The sequence below is a fragment of the Chlorocebus sabaeus genome, chromosome 28 (assembly GCF_047675955.1).
Source record: "Chlorocebus sabaeus isolate Y175 chromosome 28, mChlSab1.0.hap1, whole genome shotgun sequence".
NCBI lineage: Eukaryota > Metazoa > Chordata > Mammalia > Primates > Cercopithecidae > Chlorocebus > Chlorocebus sabaeus.
In genome coordinates this window covers 20,719,046-20,742,548 of record NC_132931.1, presented here as the reverse complement: position 1 = coordinate 20,742,548, position 23,503 = coordinate 20,719,046, and the positions used below count along the sequence as shown (strand labels likewise).

The 23,503-nt window shown below is 57.0% G+C and overlaps 2 protein-coding genes across 2 annotated transcripts; one reads left to right on the top strand and one right to left on the bottom strand.

Annotated features, from left to right (window-relative positions):
* Positions 1–204: 204 nt before the first annotated feature.
* COX19 (cytochrome c oxidase assembly factor COX19) lies at positions 205–7,147 on the bottom strand. Its single transcript, XM_008018902.3, has 3 exons — positions 7,020–7,147; positions 4,657–4,768; positions 205–786 (listed from the first exon to the last, which is right to left on the bottom strand). Exons 1-3 carry the CDS (start codon positions 7,099–7,101, stop codon positions 708–710), a joined length of 273 nt encoding a protein of 90 aa, XP_008017093.1. The 5' UTR covers positions 7,102–7,147; the 3' UTR covers positions 205–707.
* An 8,608-nt stretch (positions 7,148–15,755) lies between these two features.
* CYP2W1 (cytochrome P450 family 2 subfamily W member 1) lies at positions 15,756–23,106 on the top strand. The gene is made up of 8 exons (XM_008018897.3): positions 15,756–16,043; positions 17,676–17,838; positions 18,274–18,647; positions 19,879–20,052; positions 20,353–20,491; positions 20,589–20,773; positions 21,345–21,486; positions 21,700–23,106. The coding sequence occupies exons 1-8, from the start codon at positions 15,870–15,872 to the stop codon at positions 21,885–21,887; spliced, it is 1,539 nt and encodes a 512-aa protein (XP_008017088.3). The 5' UTR covers positions 15,756–15,869; the 3' UTR covers positions 21,888–23,106.
* The last annotated feature ends 397 nt before the right edge of the window (positions 23,107–23,503 follow it).

The window sequence follows — 23,503 nt, the reverse complement described above, 5'->3', positions numbered from 1 at the left end:
AGCTGACTGGCACAGAAGACAGTTGGTGCGAGCCTGCAAATGGACTCAGGTTCTCTTTTTCTGTTAAAATATAGGAGTTATTGAAATTAAATACCCAGCTTTATAAATATGGTCTGATACAAATCAGAAAATGACCCCTTGATCATGAAGCTACTTGGCATTCAGGCAAAACCAGAAAGAATCAAGAAGTCAAATCCATCCAAAGCCAGAAGGTTCTCACTTCCTACTCTGTGTTCCACTTTTTTTTTTTTCTTTCTTTAAGGAAATGAACTGGCATATACGAATACAAACATGAAAACATCCTGCTAGGGAATGGTGATTTCCTGATGATATCTGTGTTCAGAAGGGACTGAAATTTACGCACATTTACCTGTTTGAACTCAGAAAGCATCAGAGGACTGTAACATAAAACCGCCCCATACAAGAGGGCCCCGGCCTCGAAGACAAGGGTCTTGCCCCACGCTCCCCTCCCTCCCAGCCTTGCAGGGAACGCCGTCCCACTCAGGGGTTCAATGCAGAAACACCCTCCTAAGGGAAAACAGGACGCCACTTGCCTACCCAGGAGACGCCCCCACAGGGGTGGAGCCTCTATTTGAAGCCCGTTTCTAAGGACACTACACACAGGCCTTCGCCGACCTAAGAGGCAGGATGATGCCCTCCGTCCCGAGAGACCACTGAACACGGCCTAGGCATCTTCTCATCAAAATTCATTTTTTTGCCTCTGATTTTCCAGCAATCAAGTCTCCAAATCCCAGTTTCTCCAATGGTTCTGGTAGCATCAATTTTCTAAAAGAAAAAGAGAAAGCTGTCAGGGCGGGAGGTGCAGGGAGGACGAGAGGGGCCCTTGCAGGCCCTGGCTTCTCACCACAAACCGGGGGTCCTGCCACCCCTATCTACGTCCTGGGAGACAGGCCCCTCAGCCTCGGCCCCCGTGCCTGGCGCCTTCCCCAGTGGGCAGAGTCAACAGGTCAATGAGGACATGACCACTTAGAGACATCCCAGGGCCTGAGGCCTGGGGCCTCCTGGGATGCCCAAGAGGGGCAGCTGCGCCCGCTGCCCCCAGCACACACCACTTCCCCACGTTCTGGTAAAAGATGTATCTGGACAACAGCTTCACGCTGACCTCCCAGACTTGCCTTTATTGGCAGAATAATGACCCCCTAAAGATGTTCACGCCCTAATGCCTGGAACCTCTGCCCGCCACCTTCCATGACACCCTGGCGGAGGAGACCTCAGGTTGCCATCTGCCCAGGCGGAACTGAGACTGAAGTTGACGGTTATCTGATCTTTTTTTTTTTTAGAGAGAGGGTCTCACTTTGTCTCCCAGGCTGGGATGCAGTGGTGCAATCAGCGGTTCAAGTTCACTGCAGCCTTGAACTCCTGGGCTCAAGTGATCCTCCCACCTCAGCCTCCTGGGTAGTTGACACTGCAGATGTATGCCACCACGCACAGCTAAGTTTTTTGTTTTTTTTTTTCCCCAGAGACAGTCTCGCTCTGTTGCCCAGGCTGGAGGGCAATGATGCAATCTCGGCTCACTGCAGCCTCCGCCTCCCAGGTCCAAGTGATTCTTGTGCCTCAGCCTCCTGAGTAGCTGAGACTACAGGTGCATACCACCACGCCTGGCTAATTCTTGTAGTTTTAGTAGAGACGGGGTCTCACCATATGAGTCAGGCTGGTCTCGAACTCCTGACCTCATGTGATCATCCACCTCGGCCTCCCAAAGGGCTGGGATTATAGGCATGAGCCACCGTGCCCGGCCAGCTAATTTATTTATTTATTTATTTATTTTGAGGCAGAGTCCTACTCTGTTGCCTAGGCTGCAGTACAGCAGCATGATCTCGGCTCACTACAACCTCCACCTCCCAGGTTCAGGCAATTCTCCCTGCCTCAGCCTCCCAAGTGGCTGGGATTACAGGCACCTGCCACCACGCCTGGCTAATTTTTATATTTTTAGTAGAGATGGGGTCTCACCATTTTGGTTAGGCTGGTCTTGAACTCCTGACCTCAAGTGATCTGCCCACCTCGGTCTCCCAAAGTGTTGGAATTACAGGCGTGAGCCACTGCACCCAGCCAGCTAATTTTTTAAGACATTTTTTGTAGATACAGGGTTTCACTATGTTGCCCAGGCTGGTCTTGAACTCCTGAGCTCAAGTGATTCTCCTGCTTGGCCTCCCAGAGTGCTGGGGCTACAGACGTCAGCCACCACATCCGGCCAAAGTAATTCCCAGCTGTTTATCGCAGTGCAGCCACCTTAGCAACGTGAAATTCACGACTCAGCATGACTTTTTATGGGCCCCACACTCTTCAGGACAATAGTAACAATAGTGTGTGTGAACTCACACACACATGGTGACATGCCCCCCGATCCTGCTGTGTGCTTTATAGGGATGGCCTCCTTTACCCTCCCCACAACCCAGCCAGGAGGCCCAGCCACCATCCCATGGGGCCCCCATGCACTCTGTGCTGCTGGCAGGGGGTGAGGCTGCTCCACCAGGGTGTCTGTGTTACCCCCGGTGCCTAATCCCCAGGACAGGACACGAACTTCTAAATCACTGCAGAGGCTTGAGATCTCAGACCACGGTGGTCATCTAAAACACACCTATATTTTCACATCAGGCTAACATGGTCCAAGTCCTCACAAGACAACTTTTTAAAAGTTTATTTTAAATAAACAAAGTTTAAAGTTTATTTTTAAAGTTTATTATTTTAAAGTTTAAAGTTTATTCTAAAGTTTATTTTTAAAGTTTATTATTTTAAAGTTTAAAGTTTATTTTAAAGTTTATTAAAGTAAACTTTTTTAAACTCTATAGTGGTCCATTTTCTAAAACAGACGCACACAGAGGTGGGAGTAAAGTCACGTCTGGGATTTTAGCACAGAAGGAAAAAGGAAGAAAAGAAATGGCTAAAAACAGGGCGGATGCCAGTTACGGGAGGCAGATTATCCTCAACTTCTGTATGTTTGATGATTTTCATGAACAAATAACCAATCAAAATTCTATAGTCAAAATAACTGACCTTACAGAAGGAGCAGGATTTAAAAAAAAAAAAAAAAAGAAAGAAAAAAAAAAAGGCCGGGCGCGGTGCTCACGCCTGGAATCCCAGCACTTTGGGAGGACGAGGCAGGTGGATCACGAGGTCAGGAGATCAAGACCATCCTGGCTAACACAGTGAAACCCCGTCTCTACTAAAAATACAAAAAATTAGCCGGGCGTGGTGGCGGGTGCCTGTAGTCCCAGCTACTCGGGAGGCTGAGGCAGGAGAATGGCGTGAACCTGGGAGGCGGAGCTTGCAGGGAGCTGAGATCGCACCACTGCACTCCAGCCTGGGTGACTGAGACTCCGTCTCAAAAAAAATACAAATACAAATAAAAAAACAATGAAATCAGAAACACGTGCCCTGCACATTTGCCTAAACATCGCCTGGCCAATCGCGAGGCCACCTGAGGCACTGGCCCTGGCTCCCTTCCTCCCCGCTGTCCTCAGGAGTCTCATGGGGAAGCTGAGCATGAGGCAGGAGACCTGCTCACACCCTCACATGAACAGAGCCCAATTCACATGGTCTCTAAAGCTTGGCAGCGCCATGGAGAAATTCTCAGTTCCAGTTTTCTAAAGATGCATTAATTTCAGACTACTTTAAACACGTGGCTCCAGCCAGCGTGCTACTTATAAACAATTAGAGATGGTAAGGCACAGACTCAGTGTGGTCCTTGGACAAATGTGAGCCCTGGAAGAGCCTGAGCAACAGCCCCAAAGGCAGAATGTGGCCTCACTGGAGGTCCACACCGCTGAGAAGGCCCATCATCCTTACGGCCCCAAATGTCCACACGAATAACCCCGAACACACCTGTGTGGCCTGAAAGGCACAACGGATTTTTGCCTTGAGGGAAATGTCTGAGTCTGTTATGGGAAAATGAAAAGAACTCAAAGTAGATGGTGAATTGTCAACCTGTCTTCAGCACAGACACAGCTGTCTGAAGACTGAAATGCTTAGTGAGCTAATCATGGCCTCGAAAAGCAAAAATAAAAGCTCCCACCACCATCATATAATTACATGCTACGTGCTTTTTTTTGCATAAGGATTAGGACAGCTCTTATTTTAAGTAAAAGCTGTGGGGATCACAGCTACAAACGCGTTTGTTTTGTTTAAAAGTGAGCTTTGGTGAGTTCTGGTTACGAAAGGAAGAACCATTCATCTTTCATCATTTCTTGAATAGTCTATTGTCCTCGCTGTCACATTCCAAACAACTCTAAGTGGAGCAAAACAACCCAGTGCATATTTTTAACGTCTGAGAATGCAAAAGAAAGAAACTGTGTACCCACGACCTTCAATCTTTTGACTCAGTCAGCATTTTTATGATGCACGATTTTGAAACCTTAATGACAGGTCGGTAGCAACCAAATGTGGAAAGAAAATGCTCTCGGGAATGCAATGATGTATAACGCTATCGCTCAAGAGGAGGTTCCCAAGATTGGGAAACAGCTTTTGGTACAATTTCATCTGATAAGCCTCCATTTTAAGGGCAAACAGTTCTACAGTCCTAAAAAACACTAGCTGAATCCTAGGCCTGAAAAAGACACACCGTGATGCCTTTCAGGAAAAAAAAAGTTTTAATTGGAGTAGTGGGAGATGGAAGTCATAACGCTTAGCTGTACTTACCTCTCCATCCTGCATTCTAAATATTCTTTGGATTCATTTCTGCACAAAGCATTTTCAAAATGATTGTCATAAAGACACTTCATGAATTTCTCTTTAAAGCTTTTACATTCACCTAGAATGAGAAAGAAAACAGCACGTTCGTTTCAAAGTGAAACATGATGCAACCACACAACGGCCTTAATAAGAGCTGCGCTGCTTTTCCTTTCAAAACTTGTTTCCTCAGGCTGGGCGTGGTGGCTCACACTTGTAATCCCAGCACTCTGAGAGGATCGCCTGACCCCAGGAGTTTGAGACCAGGCTGGGCAACATAGTGAGACCCTCCCCCTGATCTCTACCAAAAAAACCTTAAAAGTTAGCTAGGTGTGGCGCATGTCTGTGGTTCCAGCTACTCAGAAGGCTGAGGCAGGAGGACTGTTTGAGCAAAGGAGTTCAAGGTTGCAGTGATCTATGACCACAGCACTGCACTCCAGCCTGGGCAGCAGATCAAGACCTTGTCTCTTAAAAATAATCCAGGCTGGGAGCAGTGGATCACGCCTGTAATCCTAGTGCTTTGGGAGGCAGAGGTGGGTGGATCACCTGAGGTCAGGAGTTCAAGACCAGCTTGGCCGACTTGGTGAAACCCCATCTCTACTAAAAATACAAAAATTAGCCGGGCATGGTGGCAGGTGTCTGTAGTCCCAGCTACTCGGGAGGCTGAGGCAGGAGAATCGTTTGAACCCGGGAGGCAGAGGTTGCAGTGAGTCGAGATCACGACACCGCACTCCAGCCTGGGCGACAGAGACTTCATTTCAAAAATAAATAAATAAATAATCCAGCCATGGACAACATGGGGAAACCCCATCTCTAAAATAAATAAATAAATAAATAAATAAAACAATTAGCTGGGTGTGGTGCTGTACACCTATAGTCCCAGCCACTCTAGAGGCTGAGACAGGAGACTCCCCCAAGCCCAGAAAGGAAGGAGGCCAAGGCTTCAGTGAGCTATGATTGCACCACTGCACTCCAGCCTAAGCAACAGAGTGAGACCCTGTCTCAAAACAGAAACAAACAAACCCAAACCTGTTTCCTTCAGAAACATGCTGAAAACAACACTGGAAAAAACCCACAACGTGGTAACCTTCAGCCCAGTACAAGGTTAAGGTGCAAGCTAGGTGATGGTCCAGGAGAGTTCGGGGTAAAAAGTCTTCCATTTTTGCTGTGTTTGAAAATGTCACAATAAAATATTAGGAAAGAAACAGTGACTCACAGATCGTTTTTTTTTTTCTTTTCTTTTCTTTTCTTTTCTTTTTTTTTTTTTTTTGAGACGTTGTCTCACTCTGCAGCCCAGGCTGGAGTGCAGTGGCCGAACTCGCTCACTGCAACCTCCGCCTCCCAGTTCAATTGATTCTCCTGCCTCAGCCTTCCGAGTAGCTGGGACTACAGGAGAGCCACATCACAGCCGACTAATTTTTATATTTTTAGTAGAGACAGGGTTTCCCCATGTTGGGCAGGCTGGTTTCGAACTCCTGACCTTTTTTTTTTTTTTTTTGAGACGGAGTCTTGCTCTGTCGCCCAGGCTGGAGTGCAGTGGCTGGATCTCAGCTCACTGCAAGCTCCGCCTCCTGGGTTTACGCCATTCTCCTGCCTCAGCCTCCCGAGTAACTGGGACCACAGGCGCCCGCCACCACGCCCGGCTAGTTTTTTGTATTTTTTAGTAGAGACGGGGTTTCACCGTGTTAGCCAGGATGGTCTCGATCTCCTGACCTCTTGATCCGCCCGTCTCGGCCTCCCAAAGTGCTGGGATTACAGGCTTGACCCACCGCGCCCGGCCCGAACTCCTGATCTTCAGTGATCCGCCCACCTCGGCCTCCCAAAGGGCTAGGATCACAGGCGTGAGCCACCGCGCCCGGCCCACAGATCCTTTTTCGAAGCCTTCATGTCCATGAAGGCAATTTAACGGCTAACCCCACACCGGAATCCGGCCAGAACTATTAAGAGATCAGCAGCACTTTGGACCTTTGCAGCAGACACGCCAGGCACCGTCTAAGCCCCGGTTGCAGCTGCGGGCTTCGTGGCCGCCCAATGCCCCACTGTGCAAACCCAGGGCACAGACAGCCCACCGAGTGAGTCAGGGCGGAGCCGGGGACCCGGAACCTGACGCAAGGAGTCGGTGTCGCTGTCCTCGTCACGGCGGCCACGGTCCTGCCAGCTCCCACCTGCAGGGTCCACAACGCAGCAGTGACCCGGGGCTGGGGCGGGGGGGGGCGTGCCTCAGTTTCCCCGCCTGCACCGTGCCAGATGCCGGCACCCCATGAGGCTCCGCGCTGGGCTGCGACCCAGACCCCCCATCCCAGACCCCTGCCCACCGACCTTCCGCTGCTCACCTAAGTGATCCAGTGGGAAGCTGCCCTTGTCCGGGGGCCGCGGCTGGAAGCTCTTGGTCCCGAAATTCATGGCGGTCGACATCTTGGCAACGCCGAAATCTGCGAGTGCCTTGCGAGCCTACGCAGGGCGGCCGGCGGAGCGCCGAGCAGGCATCCTGGGAGCGCCGAGCACGTCGAGCAGGCCCCGTACCCGCCCTTTGCCCAGGCCCGGCCCACCCCCTGTCCAGGCCCGGCCCCGCCCCCTGCCCAGGTCCGGCCCCGCCCCCTGCCCCGGTTCGGCCCCGCCCCCTCGGACTCAGGAAGCTCCTGAGCCCGGGTGGGCGCTGCCCGGGCTCTCCCGTCCCCTGGGACCCTCGCAGCAGCCGGTAGCAGAATCAGCTTTTGGAATGGGTGAGAAACCGAAGCCCGGAAAGGTTCAGCGAATTGCCCAAGGACACATAGCGGTGCCGGGCGTCTCTGCATCCCAGGTGTCTGCCGGGGCCTCGATTTCCGCATCGCACAGAGGCCTCATCACCAGGCCCATCGGGGAGGAAGGCGGCACCAGAGGGACGGGAGAGCGTGTGGACTCGCTGCCTGCGACTGCTGGAACCAGGTGCCACCACCCAGCAGCTTCAACAACAGGAATGTGCTCTCAGTCCTGGGGCCCGGAGTCCAAGCAGTGGGCAGGGTGGGGGCCCTGGGGACAGTCCCAGGCCTGCCTCCCAGCTTCTGGGGGCCGCCAGTCTCTGATGTTCCTCGGCTTGCAGAAGCACCACCTGGTCTTCGCCCCTACGTTCCCATGGTGTCCTGCGCGAGTCCAAATTTCATGTTTTTATTTATTTATTTGAGACAGGGTCTTGCTCTGTTGCCCAGACTGGAGTGCAGTGGCGCGATCACGACTCACTGCAGCCTTCACCTCCTGGGCTCAGCGATCCTCTCGCCCCAGCCTCCTGAGTAGCTGGGACTACAGGCACACACCACCACACCAGACTAATTTTTGTATTTTTCGTATAGATGGAGTCTCCCTATGTTGCCCAGGCTGGTCCTTAACTCCTGGGCTCAGGCAATCCTCCTGCCTCAGCCTCCCAAAATGCTAGGATTACAGACATAAGCCACCATTCCCAACCTAAATTTCCTCTTTTTATAAGGATAGCAGTCATGTTGGGTTAGGGCCTACCCCAATAACTTCATCTTAACTAATTACATCAGCAGCAACCCTATTTCTTTGTTTTTTTAAGATGGAGTCTCTCTCTTATTGCCCAGGTTGGAGTGCAGTGGCTCAATCTTGGCTCACTGCAACCTCCACTTCCCAGGTTAAAGCAATTCTCCTGCCTCAGCCTCCCAAGTAGCTGGGATTACAGGTGTGCACCACCACACCTGGCTTTTTTTTTTTTTTTTTTCCCCCGAGACAGTCTCGCTTTGTAACCCAGACATGAGTGAAATGGTGCAATCTCAGCTCACTGCAACCTCCACTACCCGAGTTCAAGCGATTCTCCTGCCTCAACCTCCTGAGTAGCTGAGATTACAGGCACATGCCACCACGCCCAGCCAATTTTTTTGTATTTTTAGTAGAGATGGGGTTTTACCATGTGGCCCAGGCTGGTCTCGAACTCCCGACCTCAAGTGATCCACCCGCCTCGGCCTCCCAAAGGGCTGGGATTACAGGTGTGAGCCACCACCTGTAAGGTGGTGAGGCACCTATTTCCAAAGCAAAGATCACATCCTAAGGTCCCGGTGGCTAGGACTTCACCATATGAAAGGGGGACGGGGTAGTTACAACTCAACCTAGGACAGAATGAAAGTGTATTGTAAGTGGTAAGGCCCCAGGCCCGACATTCGCGTGTCGATGTTACCATGGCAACAGCAGTCGTGGGAAAGGGTTCAGTGAAGACCCCAGCTTCCACCTGTGTGGTCTCTCCCAGCCCTCAACCTGTCCTGGCCACGAGGAAGTCGAACACTGGACCTTTTACAGTGCTATGGGTGGCCCAAGCTCCAGCCTCCACTCACTCATCCATCCCCTCCATTTCACAATCACTGGCCAGGCCCTGGTGGGAAGCACCCTGGGCTGCCAGCAACACTGAGTTTGCTGCCTGGCCCCCTCTGGATCCTGGTGTGACCCGAAACCACTGTTGCTTAGGAGCCAGTTCCTGCAATTTCCCAGGAGTTGCTTGCAGACAAAGGCTTGGTTAAGGCAGCCCAACTGCCCCCAACCCGGGGCCTGCCCTTCTTCAAACCTGGCCCAGGCGTCCCCTCCCCATGTGGCTTCCAGCTCTCCCCATCGCTGGGCCCTGGTGAACCTGCCCCTCTGCAATGCACACCATCAGATTCCTGCGCCCGAGGTCGGACTCTGCTCCATGTGCCCAGAGCTGAGCCACAAGCCTGGCACTGAATGTTTCTGAACCGCAGGGCAGTGGGGACCTCACGCCAAGGCCCCAAGGGAGGGCCTAGGGCTGCAGATATCCAGTTGTCAGGGCCTTGATTGGCCTGGGGCTCTGGGCCCACTGAAAACAACAAAAGGAAAATTGCACCTTATTCCTGTCATATAAACTACTATTTTATACCAGGGGCCCACACACTGGGTTACTCATTAATACATTTCCAGGGTTGTGAACAATGGGAGCTTTTATTACCCAGCAAAGAGCTCACTCACTTGACCGGAGCAGCGGCTTAGCAGTGGAAGGACGGCCCCTCCCTTGGGGCTGCCCTAAGCCTCTCTATCTGGGAGCCCCGAGGGACCTGTGGCCCTGAGGTGACAACTGGCTTTTAATTGACTGTCACCTGGCAAATGGTTATTGCTTTGTATGAGATCTTTAGCTGGGAGAGAAGAGGAAAGAATTTTTATGAGCAGTTCACCGGTATAAAAAGTGGGGAAGGGGCTGGGGGCGGTGGCTCACACCTGTAATCCCAGCTCTCCACTTGAGCCCCGGAGTTTAAGACCAGTCTTGGCAACATGCTGAAACCCTATGTCTATAAAAAATACAAAAATTGGGCCAGGTGTGGTGGCTCACACCTGTAATCCCAGCACTTTGGGAGGTCGAGGCGGGTGGATCACGAGGTCAGGAGATTGAGACCATCCTGGCTAACACAGTGAAACCCCATCTCTACTAAAAATACAAAAAATTAGCTGCGTGCCTGTAGCCCCAGCAACTCGGGAGGCTGAGGCAGGAGAATGGTGTGAACCCGGGAGGCGGAGCTTGCAGTGAGCCAAGTTCGCACCACTGCACTCCAGCCTGGGCGACAGTGTGAGACTCCATCTCAAAAACAAAACAAAACAAAACAAAACAAAAATACAAAAATTAGATGGGTGTAGGGGCACACACCTGTGATCCCAGCTACAACATGCTGAAACCCTGTCTATAAAAAATCCAGGCCAGGCGCGGTGGCTCACGCCTCTAATCCCAGCACTTTGGGAGGATGAGACGGCAGGATCACAAGGTCAGGAGATCGAGACCATCCTGGCTAATATGGTGAAACCCCGTCTCTACTAAAAATACAAAAAATTAGCCGGGTGCAGTGGCGGGCGCCTGTAGTCCCAACTACACGGGAGGCTGAGGCAGGAGAATGGCGTGAACCTGGGAGGCGGAGCTTGCAGTGAGCCAAGATTTCGCCACTGCACTCCAGCCTGGGCAACAGAGCAAGACTCCGTCTCAAAAAAAAAAAAAAAATCCAAAAATTAGCCTGGTATAGGGGCGCCCACCTGTAGTCCCAGCTACCCTGGACGCTGAGGTGGGAGGATCATCTGCGCCCTGGGAGGTTGAGGCTGCAGTGAGCCAAGATTGTACTGCACTGCAACCTGGGCGAAAAAAGTGAGACCCTGTCTACAAGAAAAAAGGAAAAGCTCAGAGGAGGGAACGAATCTTGTTTGAGCCCCAGCGATCAAGGCATTGCTAGGCATTTTCCACCCGGGATCCCCAGAGCCTGGAACAGTGCCTGGCATGCTGGACGTGCTCCGTTTATAGTTTGCAAATGAATGAACCCAGTTAAGCAGGTCTCTTATCCTCATCTGACACTGGGAAACAGACTCCCAGGGGTCCCATCCCTCGCTGAAGCTTACGTGGCCGCGTTTGTGTTATCTGCCGCCGCGTAACAAAGCAGCTCACTTAGCAGCAGTCATTACCCACGGACTTGCACTTGGGCAGGTCTTGGTGGAGACACTCCACGGGGCCTCGGCTGGGTTCGCTCCACTTCTGACGGGAGGATCCACTCAGGATGGTGCACGAGGCTGGCAGGCAGGTGGGCTCAGGGTTGGGCAGAGGCGTGGCCATGGTTCTGTGGGCCTGGGTCCCCTCCACGTGGGCCCCTCTAGGAGCTGCTGGGTTTCCCCACAGCATGACGCCTGGGTCCACGGCACAGGTGTCCTGGGGAACCAAGAGGAAGCTGCATCACTGTTTGGGATCCAGCCTCTACCGTGGTCAGAAGTGCCCACCCAGATTCAAGGAGTCAACTAGAGAAAACTTTTGCTTTTGAAGAATTAAAGTTAGTTTTATTCAGATTCCTACTGAGCACTGCAATCCGGGAGGGTGTTTCAGAGTTTCCGTCCGACTGCTCCAAAGCAATGTTTCGGGCCACAGCTTATCAATCAACAGGTGGTGGAGGCTCTGCACCCGCTCAGGGGTACCTTAGAGCCAAATCCCATCGTCAAGGTTTCAATGCAAGAGTCCATCTGGTCATAGATTATAGCCACTGATCCTGTCAGACGGTATGTTATGTACAAGAGGTGGCAAGGGCTAGGATCGTTGACCTTTTAAAAAAATGCAGTGATTGGCCGGGCGCGGTGGCTCAAGCCTGTAATCCCAGCACTTTGGGAGGCCGAGACGGGCGGATCACGAGGTCAGGAGATCGAGACCATCCTGGCGAACACGGTGAAACCCTGTCTCTACTAAAAATACAAAAAACTAGCCGGGCGAGGTGGCGGGCGCCTGTAGTCCCAGCTACTCCGGAGGCTGAGGCAGGAGAATGGCGTAAAACCCAGGAGGCGGAGCTTGCAGTGAGCTGAGATCCGGCCACTGCACTCCAGCCTGGGCGACAGAGCCAGACTCCGTCTCAAAAAAAAAAAAAAAAAAAAAATGCAGTGATTTGGCCGGGTGTAGTGGCTCACGCCTATAATCCCAGCACTTTGGGAGGCCAAGGTGGGCGGATCACCAGAGGTCAGGAGTTCAAGACCAGCCTGGCCAACATAGTGAAACCCTGTCTCTACTGAAAATACACAAATTAGCCAGGCATGGTGGCGGGTGCCTGTAATCCCAGCTACTCAGGAGGCTGAGGCAGGAGAATCGTTTGAACCCGGGAGGCGGAGGTTGCAGTGAACCGAGATGGCGCCACTGCTCTCCAGCCTGGGCGACAAAGAGGGAAACTCCATCTCAAAAAAAAAAAAAAAAAAAAAAAAAAAAAAAAAAAACAGGGACTCAAGCAAGAGCTGTGGGAACCTGCACTGTGCCTGCTCAGTCTCGGGGGCATTCTTCCGGGGGCCACCTAGTCACTGAGGCAGGGCGCACACTTCTTTCCGCACAGTTGCAAAGATGCCTTAAACTAAATTTCTGGAAACTGGGTTGCCGAGCCAAGGGACTGTTCCTTTTCGATGTGTGCTGGATCTCCTGTGCGCTGCAAAAGCCTTGGGTGAATGCCACAGGCCAAATGAGCAAACACAGCTTCTGGCCTCTGCTACTTTGTGTCACAAAGAGGGAAGACCACAAACCCTCCTGTGGAGGGAGAAGCGCAGTGTTACATTTACACAAAGACAATGTGGTTGGGAGAATCTGTGCAGCCATCTCTGGCAGCTGCCATCTGCCACAGCCGACAGGTGCGGGGCTGAGTTTGGAACCAGGTCTGTCTGACTCCAGCCCCTCCAGGGGAGCCCACCTACCCACCCACCCCACCCACCCTGCCTCTGATGTCAGGGCCAGGCAGGACCTGAGCCAGCCAGAGCGCTGCATTCCTCCTGGTCATAGGGATGGCACAGGGCTGAGTATCTGACCGGCAGGGTTGGATCAATCAGGCCTGATCCGAACAGTCCCAGGCTCCGCTTGGGCAGCCAGGCTGCAGTCGGCACACGTTTCTGCAGGGCGCTGGAGGTCCGCCGGCCATCAGACAGCAACAATCCCTTGGCTCAGCCACCTGGTTTCCAGGAATTTATTTTAAGATATCCGTGCAACTGTGCCCATCCTTGCAGGTACGGACACATATTTTTAGCAGGATGTTCTGTGACAGCCTAAGATTGAAAACAATGTAAATATGTGCACCCAGCCATGCCCCCCAGAGCAAGCAACACGTATAGGCAGCAGTTAGAGTATTGTCAATTCCCCAATAATGAGTTTTTTTTTTTTTTTTGAGACGGAGTCTCGCTCTGTTGCCTGGGCTGGAGTGCAGTGGCCGGATCTTAGCTCACTGCAAGCTCCGCCTCCCGGGTTCACGCCATTCTCCTGCCTCAGCCTCCCGAGTAGCTGGGACTACAGGCTCCCACCACCACGCCTGGCTAATTTTTTGTATTTTTAGTAGAGACGGGGTTTCACCCTGTTAACCAGGATGGTCTCCATCTCCTGACCTCGTGATCCACCTGCCTTGGCCTCCCAAAGCGCTGGGATTACAGGCATGAGCCACTGCACCCAGCCATAATGAGTTATTTTTAAAACAGGGCCAGGCACCGTGGCTCACGTCTGTAATCCCAACACTTTGGGAGGCCGAGGCAGGTGGATCACTTGAGGTCAGGAGCTCGAGACAAGCGTGGCCAACATGGCGAAACCCCGTCTCTACGAAAAATACAAAAATTAGCTGGGCGTGGTTGCATATGCATGTAATCCCAGCTACCCGGGAGGCTGAGGCAGGATGATCACTTGAACACGGGAGATGGAGGTTGCAGTGAGCCGAGATTGCACCACTATACTCTAGCCTGGAAGACAAGAGCGAGACTCCATCTCAAAAGAAAAAGAGGCTGGCCCAGCGTTGGCTCACTTCAGTAATCCCAGCGCTTCTGGAGGCTGCCACAGTAGGATTGCTTGAGCCCAGGAGGAGTTCAAGACCAGCCTCTAGACGCCCTCTCTAAAAGAAACTTACAAAATTCCCAGCACTTTGGAAGTCTGAGGCGGGAGGATCACGAGGTCAAGAGATCAAGACCGTCCTGGCCAACACGGTGAAACCCCATCTCTACTAAAGATACAAAAATTAGCTGGGTGTGGTGGCAGGCGCCTGTAATCCCAGCTACTCGGGAGGCTGAGGCAGGAAAATCGCTTGAACCGGGGAGGTGGAGGTTGCAGTGAGCTGAGATTGTGCCATGGCACTCCAGCCTGGCGACAGAGTGAGATTCCGTCTCAAAACAACAACAACAACAAAAAAAAACCCAAAACTTAAAAAATTAGGCCAGATGCAGTGGATTACACCTGCAATCCCAACGCTTTGGGAGGTCAGGGCAGGAGGACTGCTTGAACCCAGGAGTTTGAGACCAGCCTGAGTACCACAGTGGGATCCCCATCTCTACCAAAATAAATGAATAAATAAATAAATAAAGTTAGCTGGGCTTGGTGGTGTGGGCCTGTAGTCCCAGCTATTTGGGAGGCTAAGGTGGGAGGATGGCTTGAGCCCAGGAGGTGGAGGTTGCAGTGAGCCTGTACTCAGCACTGTATAGCAGCCTGGGCAACAGAGCGAGACCCTGTCTCAAAAACAAAACACAAAAAACCAAAAGTGTTCCCTGAATTAATTAAGTAAGCTTTGCTAGGCAGGTAGGACCCCCAGCCTACCCAGTAGTGGCCCTGGTATAAGGCACTCCCTCCCCACTGCAGCCGCCCAGCCCTGGCCCCGAGGCTGTACAGCGGGATAAAGGTAGTGAGCTCCCAACCACAGGAGGCGTGCAACTGTGGCTGGGGCTTTCCCTCCCAGCCAATCAAAGGGGCCAACTCTGGGAGGGGTGAGGGGTGAGGGCCTCAGGCTGCCAGCCAATCACGGGGGACTAAACCCAGGAGGGGTGAGGGCCTCAGGCTCTGTGGTTTGTACAGGGCATGGGCAACGCCCCAGAGACAGGCCGTGGGGAGGGTCCCGCCCCACTGGCGCCGGCTCCAGCTGCCTCATGTCAGGGCAGGCTGTGCAAAGCAGGCCCCACTGCTTCTGCTGCCAGCAGCCCTCCCGCCCCTCGCAGCGGTTTAGGAGACAGATGGACAGGGCTCGTAAACCCCACCACCGACCACCCGGCAGCCCTTCCATGTTGCCGTCCTAGCTCAGACAGTTGCATCCCCTGCCTGGGCGGCAGCCCTCAAAAAGGAGCAGGCTGCTACCCGGGGTGAACACCCTCTGGAAACGTGTCGGGAGATGCGGGTGGCGGCTTGTGAGGGCTGTGGGATTTGAGGCCCCTCACGGGCTGTCCTGAGGTCTCACTCCTGTCCCTTGCCCGGTGGGGAACTGATCAGAGAAGAGCTGGGTGCACACGGATGGGGTTTGGGAGAGGCCTGCAAACCCCGAGCTCCGCAGGGTCCCACTCAGAACCTGTGAAAGGCAGGGAGCTCCCCTCCAAGCCAGGGCCTTGGCCCCAAAGCCCTGTGAATTCCAGTTCTGAGGGGTGGCCAAGGCCAAGGGGCCTGGACTGGTGGGTTCAGCGGAACAGTCCACAGGCCGCATCCTTCTCTCTGGACAGGGGACATGGATGCCTGACCCCAGAGGGCCCTGTCCTGCCCTCCCCTACCCGGCCCCACCAGGGCCTCAGCCCCACATTCCACGCAGGCCTGCAGCTTTAAGCCGCCTGCTGGGGGCTGCCCTGCAAACTGCTCGTTCCACATTCTAGGGGTGGTGGGGTGGGTGGGGTGCGGGCACGCCCTCCCGGGGAGGCCTATAAGGGCGCGGGGGGGACGGGGCCCAGGAGGGGAGCGGGGCCTCACCAGCCACGTCCTCATGGCCCTGCTGCTCTTGCTGCTCCTGGGCCTGCTGGGGCTCTGGGGGCTGCTCCGTGCCTACGCCCGAGACACCTCCCCAGCCCACCGGTGGCCCCCAGGGCCTCGCCCGCTGCCGCTCATCGGGAACCTGCACTTGCTGCGTCTGTCACAACAGGACCGGTCCCTGATGGAGGTAGGTCAGGGAGCCTGGGCAGCTCTCACGGCCCAGACAGCTGCTGTGTCCTGGCCCCACTCCTGGGGAAGCCGGGCCCCATTTCCACTGCCTGTACCCTCATGGTGCCGGGCCCAGCGGGGGATGCAGGAGGCCGGAGGGCCCACCCTGCCTTTGGGAAGGGAAAGCCGCCCCTTCCCACAGGGAAGCAGACACAGTGAGTAAGCAGCAGCCGGCCGGGTGGGATTACAAGTCTGTAATCCCAGTACTTTGGGAGGCCAAGACAGGCGGATCACAAGGTCAGGAGATCGAGACCATCCTGGCTAACACGGTGAAACCCTGTCTCTACTAAAAAATACAAAAAACTAGCTGGGTGAGGTGGCGGGCGCCTGTAGTCCCAGCTACTCCAGAGGCTGAGGCAGGAGAATGGCGTAAACCCGGGAGGCAGAGCTTGCAGTGAGCTGAGATCCGGCCACTGCACTCCAGCCTGGGCGACAGAGCGAGACTCTGTCTCAAAAAAAAAAAAAAAAAAAAAAAAAGGCAGTAGCCCTGGAAGTGCCACCCAGGGTCCAGCACGGGGGCAGGAGTCTGGAGGACTCCCTGGAGGAGGCTGCGTCTGCTGATAGCCCACAGGAGACCAGGCTGAGGGACAGCAGAGGGGAGGAGGGCCTGGGCGTGTGTTGGCTGCCTGCTCAGCCCCTCTTGGCCCTCAGGTGTTCAACAGTAAACACTTCTCACTTTTTTTTTTTTTTTTTTTTTTTTTTTGTGACGGAGTCTCGCTCTGTCGCCCAGGCTGGAGTGCAGTGGCACAATCTCGGCTCACTGCAAGTTCCACCTCCTGGGTTCACGCCATTCTCCTGCCTCAGCCTCCAAAGTAGCTGGGACTACAGGTGCCCACCACCACGCCCAGCTAAATTTTTATATTTTTAGGAGAGACGGGGTTTCACCATGGTCTCAATCTCCTGACCTCATGATCCACCCACCTCGGCCTCCCAAAGTGCTGGGATTCCAGGCGTGAGCCCCGCGCCCGGCCCCACTTCCCACTTTTGAGCCTCTGTTTCCTCATCTGTGAAATGGGAAGAGGACCCGTGCCTCCTGGGCAGGGATGCTGAGGACAGAGGGTATGCGTACACGGCACGGGGCAGCCTGACCGGCCCTGTCGCTCAGTCCTCACTCAGGCAGGCAGGGTCAGTGGGACAGGACTGACCAGTCGGGCAGTTGGCTGCCCCCAACTGTGGGCTGGGGTGCTGCTGGCCGGGCTGCCAGGTCAGGGTCTCTGGGGGCCGGGCCTGTCAGGCTCTCACTCTGTGCAGACTCTGGCATTTCAGAAAGTGCCACCCTAGCAGATAGCCAGCCCCCATCCCTGCTGCTTGGACTCAGGGCTCAAAAGAGCCCCCGGGGAATTTGGGCTAAAAAGAAAAGCCCATAACAGCCGTGCCAAGCACCAGATGGTGAGGGGGCTCTGTGGGCTCCAGGCTGGATGCTGCCTGCTCCACCCTGTACAGCCGGCTGTATGGCATCTAGACGCCTCCCTCCACCTGCCCCCATTTCCCCTCTGTCCCCACCCCTGCCCAGCACAGGCCCGGCCTGAGGGGGCGTCAGGGGGGCCTTGTGGGTGAGGGCTGCCCGGGTGACGCCTGCGATCCCTGCCAGCTCTCGGAACGCTACGGGCCGGTATTCACCGTGCACCTGGGATGCCAGAAGACGGTAGTGCTGACAGGGTTCGAGGTGGTCAAAGAGGCGCTGGCAGGCCCTGGGCAGGAGCTGGCCGACCGGCCTCCCATCGCCATCTTCCAGCTCATCCAGCGAGGTGGAGGTAGGTGTGTGGCCCGCGCTGTGGGGGACTGCTGGGTGGGCGGTACCTGGATCCCAGGAGGGATGGGGGCTCCAGCAGCGGGAGAGGCTCCCAGGGTGGCCTGGGGAAGAGAAGGCAGGAGCTGGGCCTCCGGGCTGGTGCTGGGGGGGGACCAGGTGTCCACACAGCAGGTCACGTGCTCAGGACTGGCAAGCAGGGGTCTTTTCATCCCACGTCAAGAGGGGCCGGGGCCAGTCCTGGGGGACGGGAGTCGGGATGGGGGTGAGGGCCCAGCCAGTCTTACTACCCCTAGGTCAGCCTGCTCACTTCCTGCCCACTCGCCTGGCAGGGCTGGCTAGGGTGAGAACCTGGGCTCGCCGGGCACCACATCTGCCTGCGTGGTGGGACTGGCTGGGGTGAGAACCTGGGCTCACTGGGCGCTACATCTGCCCACAGGCATCTTCTTCTCGTCCGGGGCGCGCTGGAGAGCTGCCCGCCAGTTCACGGTGCGCGCCCTGCACAGCCTGGGCGTGGGCCGGGAGCCGGTGGCTGACAAGATTCTGCAGGAACTGAAATGCCTTTCGGGGCAGCTGGATGGCTATGGAGGTGAGCAGGGGGCCGGGGACGCCCCTCCCCAGGCCTCGACGTGCCTGAGGCCTGTCTCCCTTGCAGGCCAGCCCTTCCCACTGGCCCTACTGGGCTGGGCTCCCTCCAACATCACCTTCACGCTCCTCTTCGGCCGCCGGTTCGACTACCGGGACCCCGTGTTCGTGTCCCTGCTGGTTCTCATCGATGAGGTCATGGTCCTCTTGGGGTCCCCTGGCCTGCAGGTGAGGGGCTGCCTCCCGTCCTCGGGGTGGGGTGGAGCCCGGGGTGCTGGGTGTGCAGGGGAAGGACAGGGGCCCCAGCACTGTCCCCTCTCAGCTCTTGGCCCTCTCACCTTGCAAAACGAATCAGACTCAAGGGCCTGAATCCAGACCTATCTGACATTAGCTGGTCGTGTGGCCTCAAACCAGCTGCTGTGCTCTCCAGGAAATGGGGGATCTTGATCTCCCCCGACGCCCTCATCAGTGACAGATGCACCTGCTCAAGGGCAGGGGAGGGAGGCAGGCATGGCTTCCCCAGGATTGCGGGGGGCTCCATGCCCCCCCAGCCCTGACAGTCCAGGCACCTTCCAGCCGACACTCTTCACAGTGCCCCAAAACCACAAAAGTTGATCCCTCTGATGTCTGGAACGCATGTGTATTTCATTTTGCTTCAAAATGTAAAGTTTCCCTCTTTTGGGTCCTCACCGTATTCGATGTGTGTTTACCGAAGCCCGCATCTCAGGTGTGATACCCGCGTCACGGCTGGACCCAGAGGCCATGGGTCCTGGTCCTCCTGGCTTCCCAGCGGCAGGGCTGTGACGGAAGTGAGGGCAGCGTCAGGTTCACAAGTGAGAGCGGGGGGCACAGCTTCCACCTGTCCTAGCCAGGGTGAGACCACCCTGCCTGCTGGTGCAGTCAGGCGGGCCCGGAGCCCACCTGGAAGATGGAGGTTGCATGGCACTGTGTGGTCCGGGGCAGCGCCAGGGCAGCGGAGCGTTCCCTGGCTTTCCCTGCTGGCGCCAGCTCCTTGCCACGGAGGCGCCGTGTGGACCTCGCTACTGGTGATCACGGACACCACTGAGGTGGTGCCAGGCTCACCCCTCAGATACAGCCTCGTGTCCGCAGCGGCCCCAACTCTCCGAGGTCTGAGGTCTGCTCTGCCTCCCATTCCATGACTCACAGGAGGTTCAAGGTTATTTCCACGGTGGCAGTTGCCTCCCTCCTCCCTCTGCAGGATGAAAGGAGGTCCTGCTGTGCAAACCTGCCTGGCTCTCCCCTTCCAGGGCACGGACGGGGGTTTCCTGGGAGTCCCTGGTCCTCCCTTGAGGGCGAAGGGTCCCTGTTCTGTGGCGGCCTCCAGCACATCCGCCCAGAGTCCCTGGGTGTGAACACAGCCGCTGGGGACGATCACTGCCTGCCAGGGTGCGGCCCTGGGACTGCGTCCTCATCTCTGCTCCTCCTGCCTCCTACCCAGCTGTTCAACGTCTACCCCTGGCTTGGGGCCCTGCTCCAACTGCACCGGCCCGTCCTGCGAAAGATTGAGGAGGTCCGCACCATTCTGAGGACCCTCCTGGAGGCACGGCGGCCCCACATGCACCCAGGGGACCCTGTGTGCAGCTATGTGGATGCCCTGATCCAGCAAGGACAGGTGTGCCGGGACCCAGGTCCTCCTCGAAGGCCTGTAGGAGTCCTGAGGGCCACCCCAGGGGAGCAGGGCTGGGGAGGGGTCCATACCAGTCCTGCACCAAGCTCCCCACCTCCTGGCTGGCAGCCTCTCAGAGCTTCAGTCTCCTTGTCTGTGAAACGGGGCATCCATAGTGCCTGCCTGGGGGATGGCTGAGCCCAGATCACTGGGGCATCCATAGTGGAGCCCAGGGCTGGGTTGGGTCTGTAGGGTGGGGGACAGACCCCAGATCATCCCACGGAGCCCTGCCCCACGCCTCTGCAGGGGGATGACCCCGAGGGCCTGTTTGGTGAGGACAACGCAGTGGCCTGCACCCTGGACATGGTCATGGCCGGGACGGAGACGACCTCGGCCACACTGCAGTGGGCTGCGCTTCTGATGGGCCGGTACCCGGACGTGCAGGGTGAGACCCAGCGCCGGGCAAGACGACACCTGCCCCCGGGGGACCCCCAGGGCCGAGGGATGGCACTCCCACCGACGCGGCCCACCCCTCGCCCCAGGCCGTGTGCAGGAGGAGCTGGACCGCGTGCTGGGCCATGGGCGGCCTCCCCGGCCGGAGGACCAGCAGGTGCTGCCCTACACCAGCGCCGTGCTCCACGAAGTGCAGCGGTTCATCACGCTCCTGCCGCACGTGCCCCGCTGCACCGCCACTGACACACAGCTGGGCGGCTTCCTGCTCCCCAAGGTGGGGCCGGGCCTCCCTTGCCCCTTCCATCTCCTTTGGGGTAGGCCTCGGCAGGGGTGCAGGGGCACTGGGACGGCTGAGCCTCCAGTGGGTGCCTGATGGCCCAGGGCTCCCCAACTGGAGGCAATAAGGGGCGTCCAGCCAGGAGCAGGAGGGAGGCAGCCCTCACCCCACAGCCCAGCACTTGGGGCTCTGGCCAGCAGACCTGGGGCCTCCCTGCATATCCTGGGGTCCCCTCCATGTGTCCTGTGGGCATCCCTGTCCATGTGTCCTGGGGGTCCCCTCTGTGTGTCCTGGGGCATCCCTGTCCATGTGTCCTGGGGGGTCCCCTCCGTGTGTCCTGGGGTGTCCCTCTCCATGCATCCTGGGTGTCCTCTCTATCCTCAGGGCCCCTGGCTGTGTGCCCTGGGGTCACATGGCCTCCCTGGGTTCGGGTGCCTCACCTGCAAAGTGGGCTAACACCAGATGTGGTGGGTGTGGCAGGAGCTACATCCTGGAATGAAACTTCCCGATCTGGGCCCCATCCCGCCTTCCCCGGGGCCCCCTCTCTGTGCCCTGGCTGCCCACGCAGGGCACGCCCGTGATTCCTCTGCTGACCTCGGTGCTGCTGGATGAGACACAGTGGCAGACCCCAGACCAGTTCAACCCGGGCCATTTCCTGGACTCGGACGGGCACTTCGTGAAGCGGGAGGCCTTCCTGCCTTTCTCTGCAGGTCGGCCGCCCTTGTGGCTGGGGTGGGGCGGCACCTCCAGGGCTGCAGGGGTGGGACGTCCCCAGCTCCACCCGCTGCCTCCACTCCCACCTCCTCATCTCAGGTTCTGAAGGCGGCTGTGGCTGCTCCTCCGCTCCCCTGGGGAGGTCCCCACCCCTCTCCTCCAGGAGCAGACCTGGCACAGCCCACTCTGTACCTCGACTTCCCCTGCAGGCCGCCGTATCTGTGTCGGGGAGCGCCTGGCCAGGACCGAGCTTTTCCTGCTGTTTGCTGGCCTCCTGCAGAAGTACTGCCTGCTGCCCCCGCCTGGCATCAGCCCGGCCTCCCTGGACACCACGCCTGCCCGGGCTTTCACCATGCGGCCGCGGGCCCAGGCCCTGTGCGCGGTGCCCAGGCCCTAAGGGCTCCCCCAGTCCCTGGGTCCTCCTGCCCACTCCCCTCCTAGCCCCCAGCTCGGACTGCTCTGGGAGAGCCCTGAGAACTCCCACCCCCACCCCCACAGGGTCAGCAGCTGCTTCCGGTTACACCCAGGCCTCCCCCTGCCCGACCCTGTGGGACCCCCACCCCTCTGGTGCCATCCGCAGCTCAGTCCCTGCCAGCCCCCACGAGCGCCTCCAGGGCCCTGCCCACTCTTCCACCCCTGAAGCTGTACTCCCACCCACTGAGCTCCCCCGAGGGCCCACCCAGCTGGGGCTGCCGAGAGACAGCAGGTGGCTGCATCCAGCCAGAGACAGGCGCAGACAGGTGTCCTCAGCGTGTGAGCCCTGCACCCGCCAGGCCCTGGGACTCCTGCAGACCCCGCTCCGTTCCTGCTCCTGGAACAGTTCCTGCGGCTGTACCTGGAGGCAGTCGGCCTGCAGTGCCAGACTGTGAGCCAAGCCACCGGGGCTGCCCTTGGTCCTCCATGCGCATGACAGGTGCAGGGAGGCGAGGCCCACATTCTCCTCTGGAGACAGGAACTGGAGCCGGAGGCTCCCGGGTCTGCCCCATTTCCTGGGGACCTGAGCAGACTTATTCCACTCCGGGCGGTTTCCCCTCTGTGAAGTGGGTGATGGTGACTGCGGAACCCGTGGCGCGTGTGCTGGTGGTGGCGTGGTCGGTGTGTGCCAGGACACCTGGTGTCTGAGACGGCCCTGGCCCCCGTCCCAGCGCAGAGCATGCACGTGAGCAGCAGGTGGCCCCTCACAAGAAAAGAAGATAAGCCGTGGCATGTTCCCACCTGCACCCCGTGGAGCGGCGCCCCAAGGCCAGGACCCGGCAGCCGGGACACACGGGCGGGCGCACGGCAGGCCTCACACTCCCGGGTGGGGCTGCAGGGTCCCTAAGTCACGGGCGGGGCTGCTGCTGCGGAGGCTGCTGGACCTGCTGGACCCGCTGCAAGGACCAGAAGGGGTGGAGGGAGGGGGGCTCGGCTGCGTCCGCTCACGTATTTCTGGGGAAGAGCAGGGACAAGTGCTGGCTTCACTGTTCTCCTCTCAGACATTTGAAATACGACACTGAAAACGTGGAAGGGCAGAGAGAATGGGGTCCCAGCACCAGGTGGGGCCACGCGACACCCCGTCCAGTGTGACTGGTGAGCCCCTCTGGAGCTCTGGAGGGTGCAGAACATTCCAGGGCAGGGGCTATGGAGAGTCCCTCCCAGCTGTCGTCAGGGCCTCCTGGGTGGCGTGGAGGACTCAGGCCCCGCCCCTCCCGGTCCTGCAGGGGACCCTCATGCCCCCACCTTACATTGGCCTGGGGTATTCATCTCCGCGGGCCCAGGGGAGCCCCCGGCCCACGTGGGGAGGAAACGCTGACCCTTTCCTGCCCCGCTTCATTGAGGCCCAGCCGACGTGAGGGACGCCAAGTGCAGGGGGATGAGTAACGGCTGAGCTTCCCCTCAAAGCACTAAGACAAATGTAACCCCAACCCTGACTCCATCCCTGACCCCGCCTGCCCACCTCACGCGACCTCTCACCCCATCTCACCTGGGAAGAAACAACCCAGCGAGATCACAGGGCTCCTCCCCGGGGTGCAG

Coding starts and splice junctions, on each gene's coding strand:
- CYP2W1 (XM_008018897.3), top strand. CDS start 15,870: ATGGCCCTGCTGCTCTTGCTGCTCCTGGGCCTGCTGGGGCTCTGGGGG. Junction 17,839..18,273: donor GCTCATCCAGCGAGGTGGAG/GTAGGTGTGTGG, acceptor ATCTGCCCACAG/GCATCTTCTTCTCGTCCGGG. Junction 20,774..21,344: donor GCGGCTTCCTGCTCCCCAAG/GTGGGGCCGGGC, acceptor CTGCCCACGCAG/GGCACGCCCGTGATTCCTCT.
- COX19 (XM_008018902.3), bottom strand. CDS start 7,101: ATGTCGACCGCCATGAATTTCGGGACCAAGAGCTTCCAGCCGCGGCCC. Junction 4,769..7,019: donor CTTCCCACTGGATCACTTAG/GTGAGCAGCGGA, acceptor TTCTCATTCTAG/GTGAATGTAAAAGCTTTAAA. Junction 787..4,656: donor TTAGAATGCAGGATGGAGAG/GTAAGTACAGCT, acceptor TTTTTCTTTTAG/AAAATTGATGCTACCAGAAC.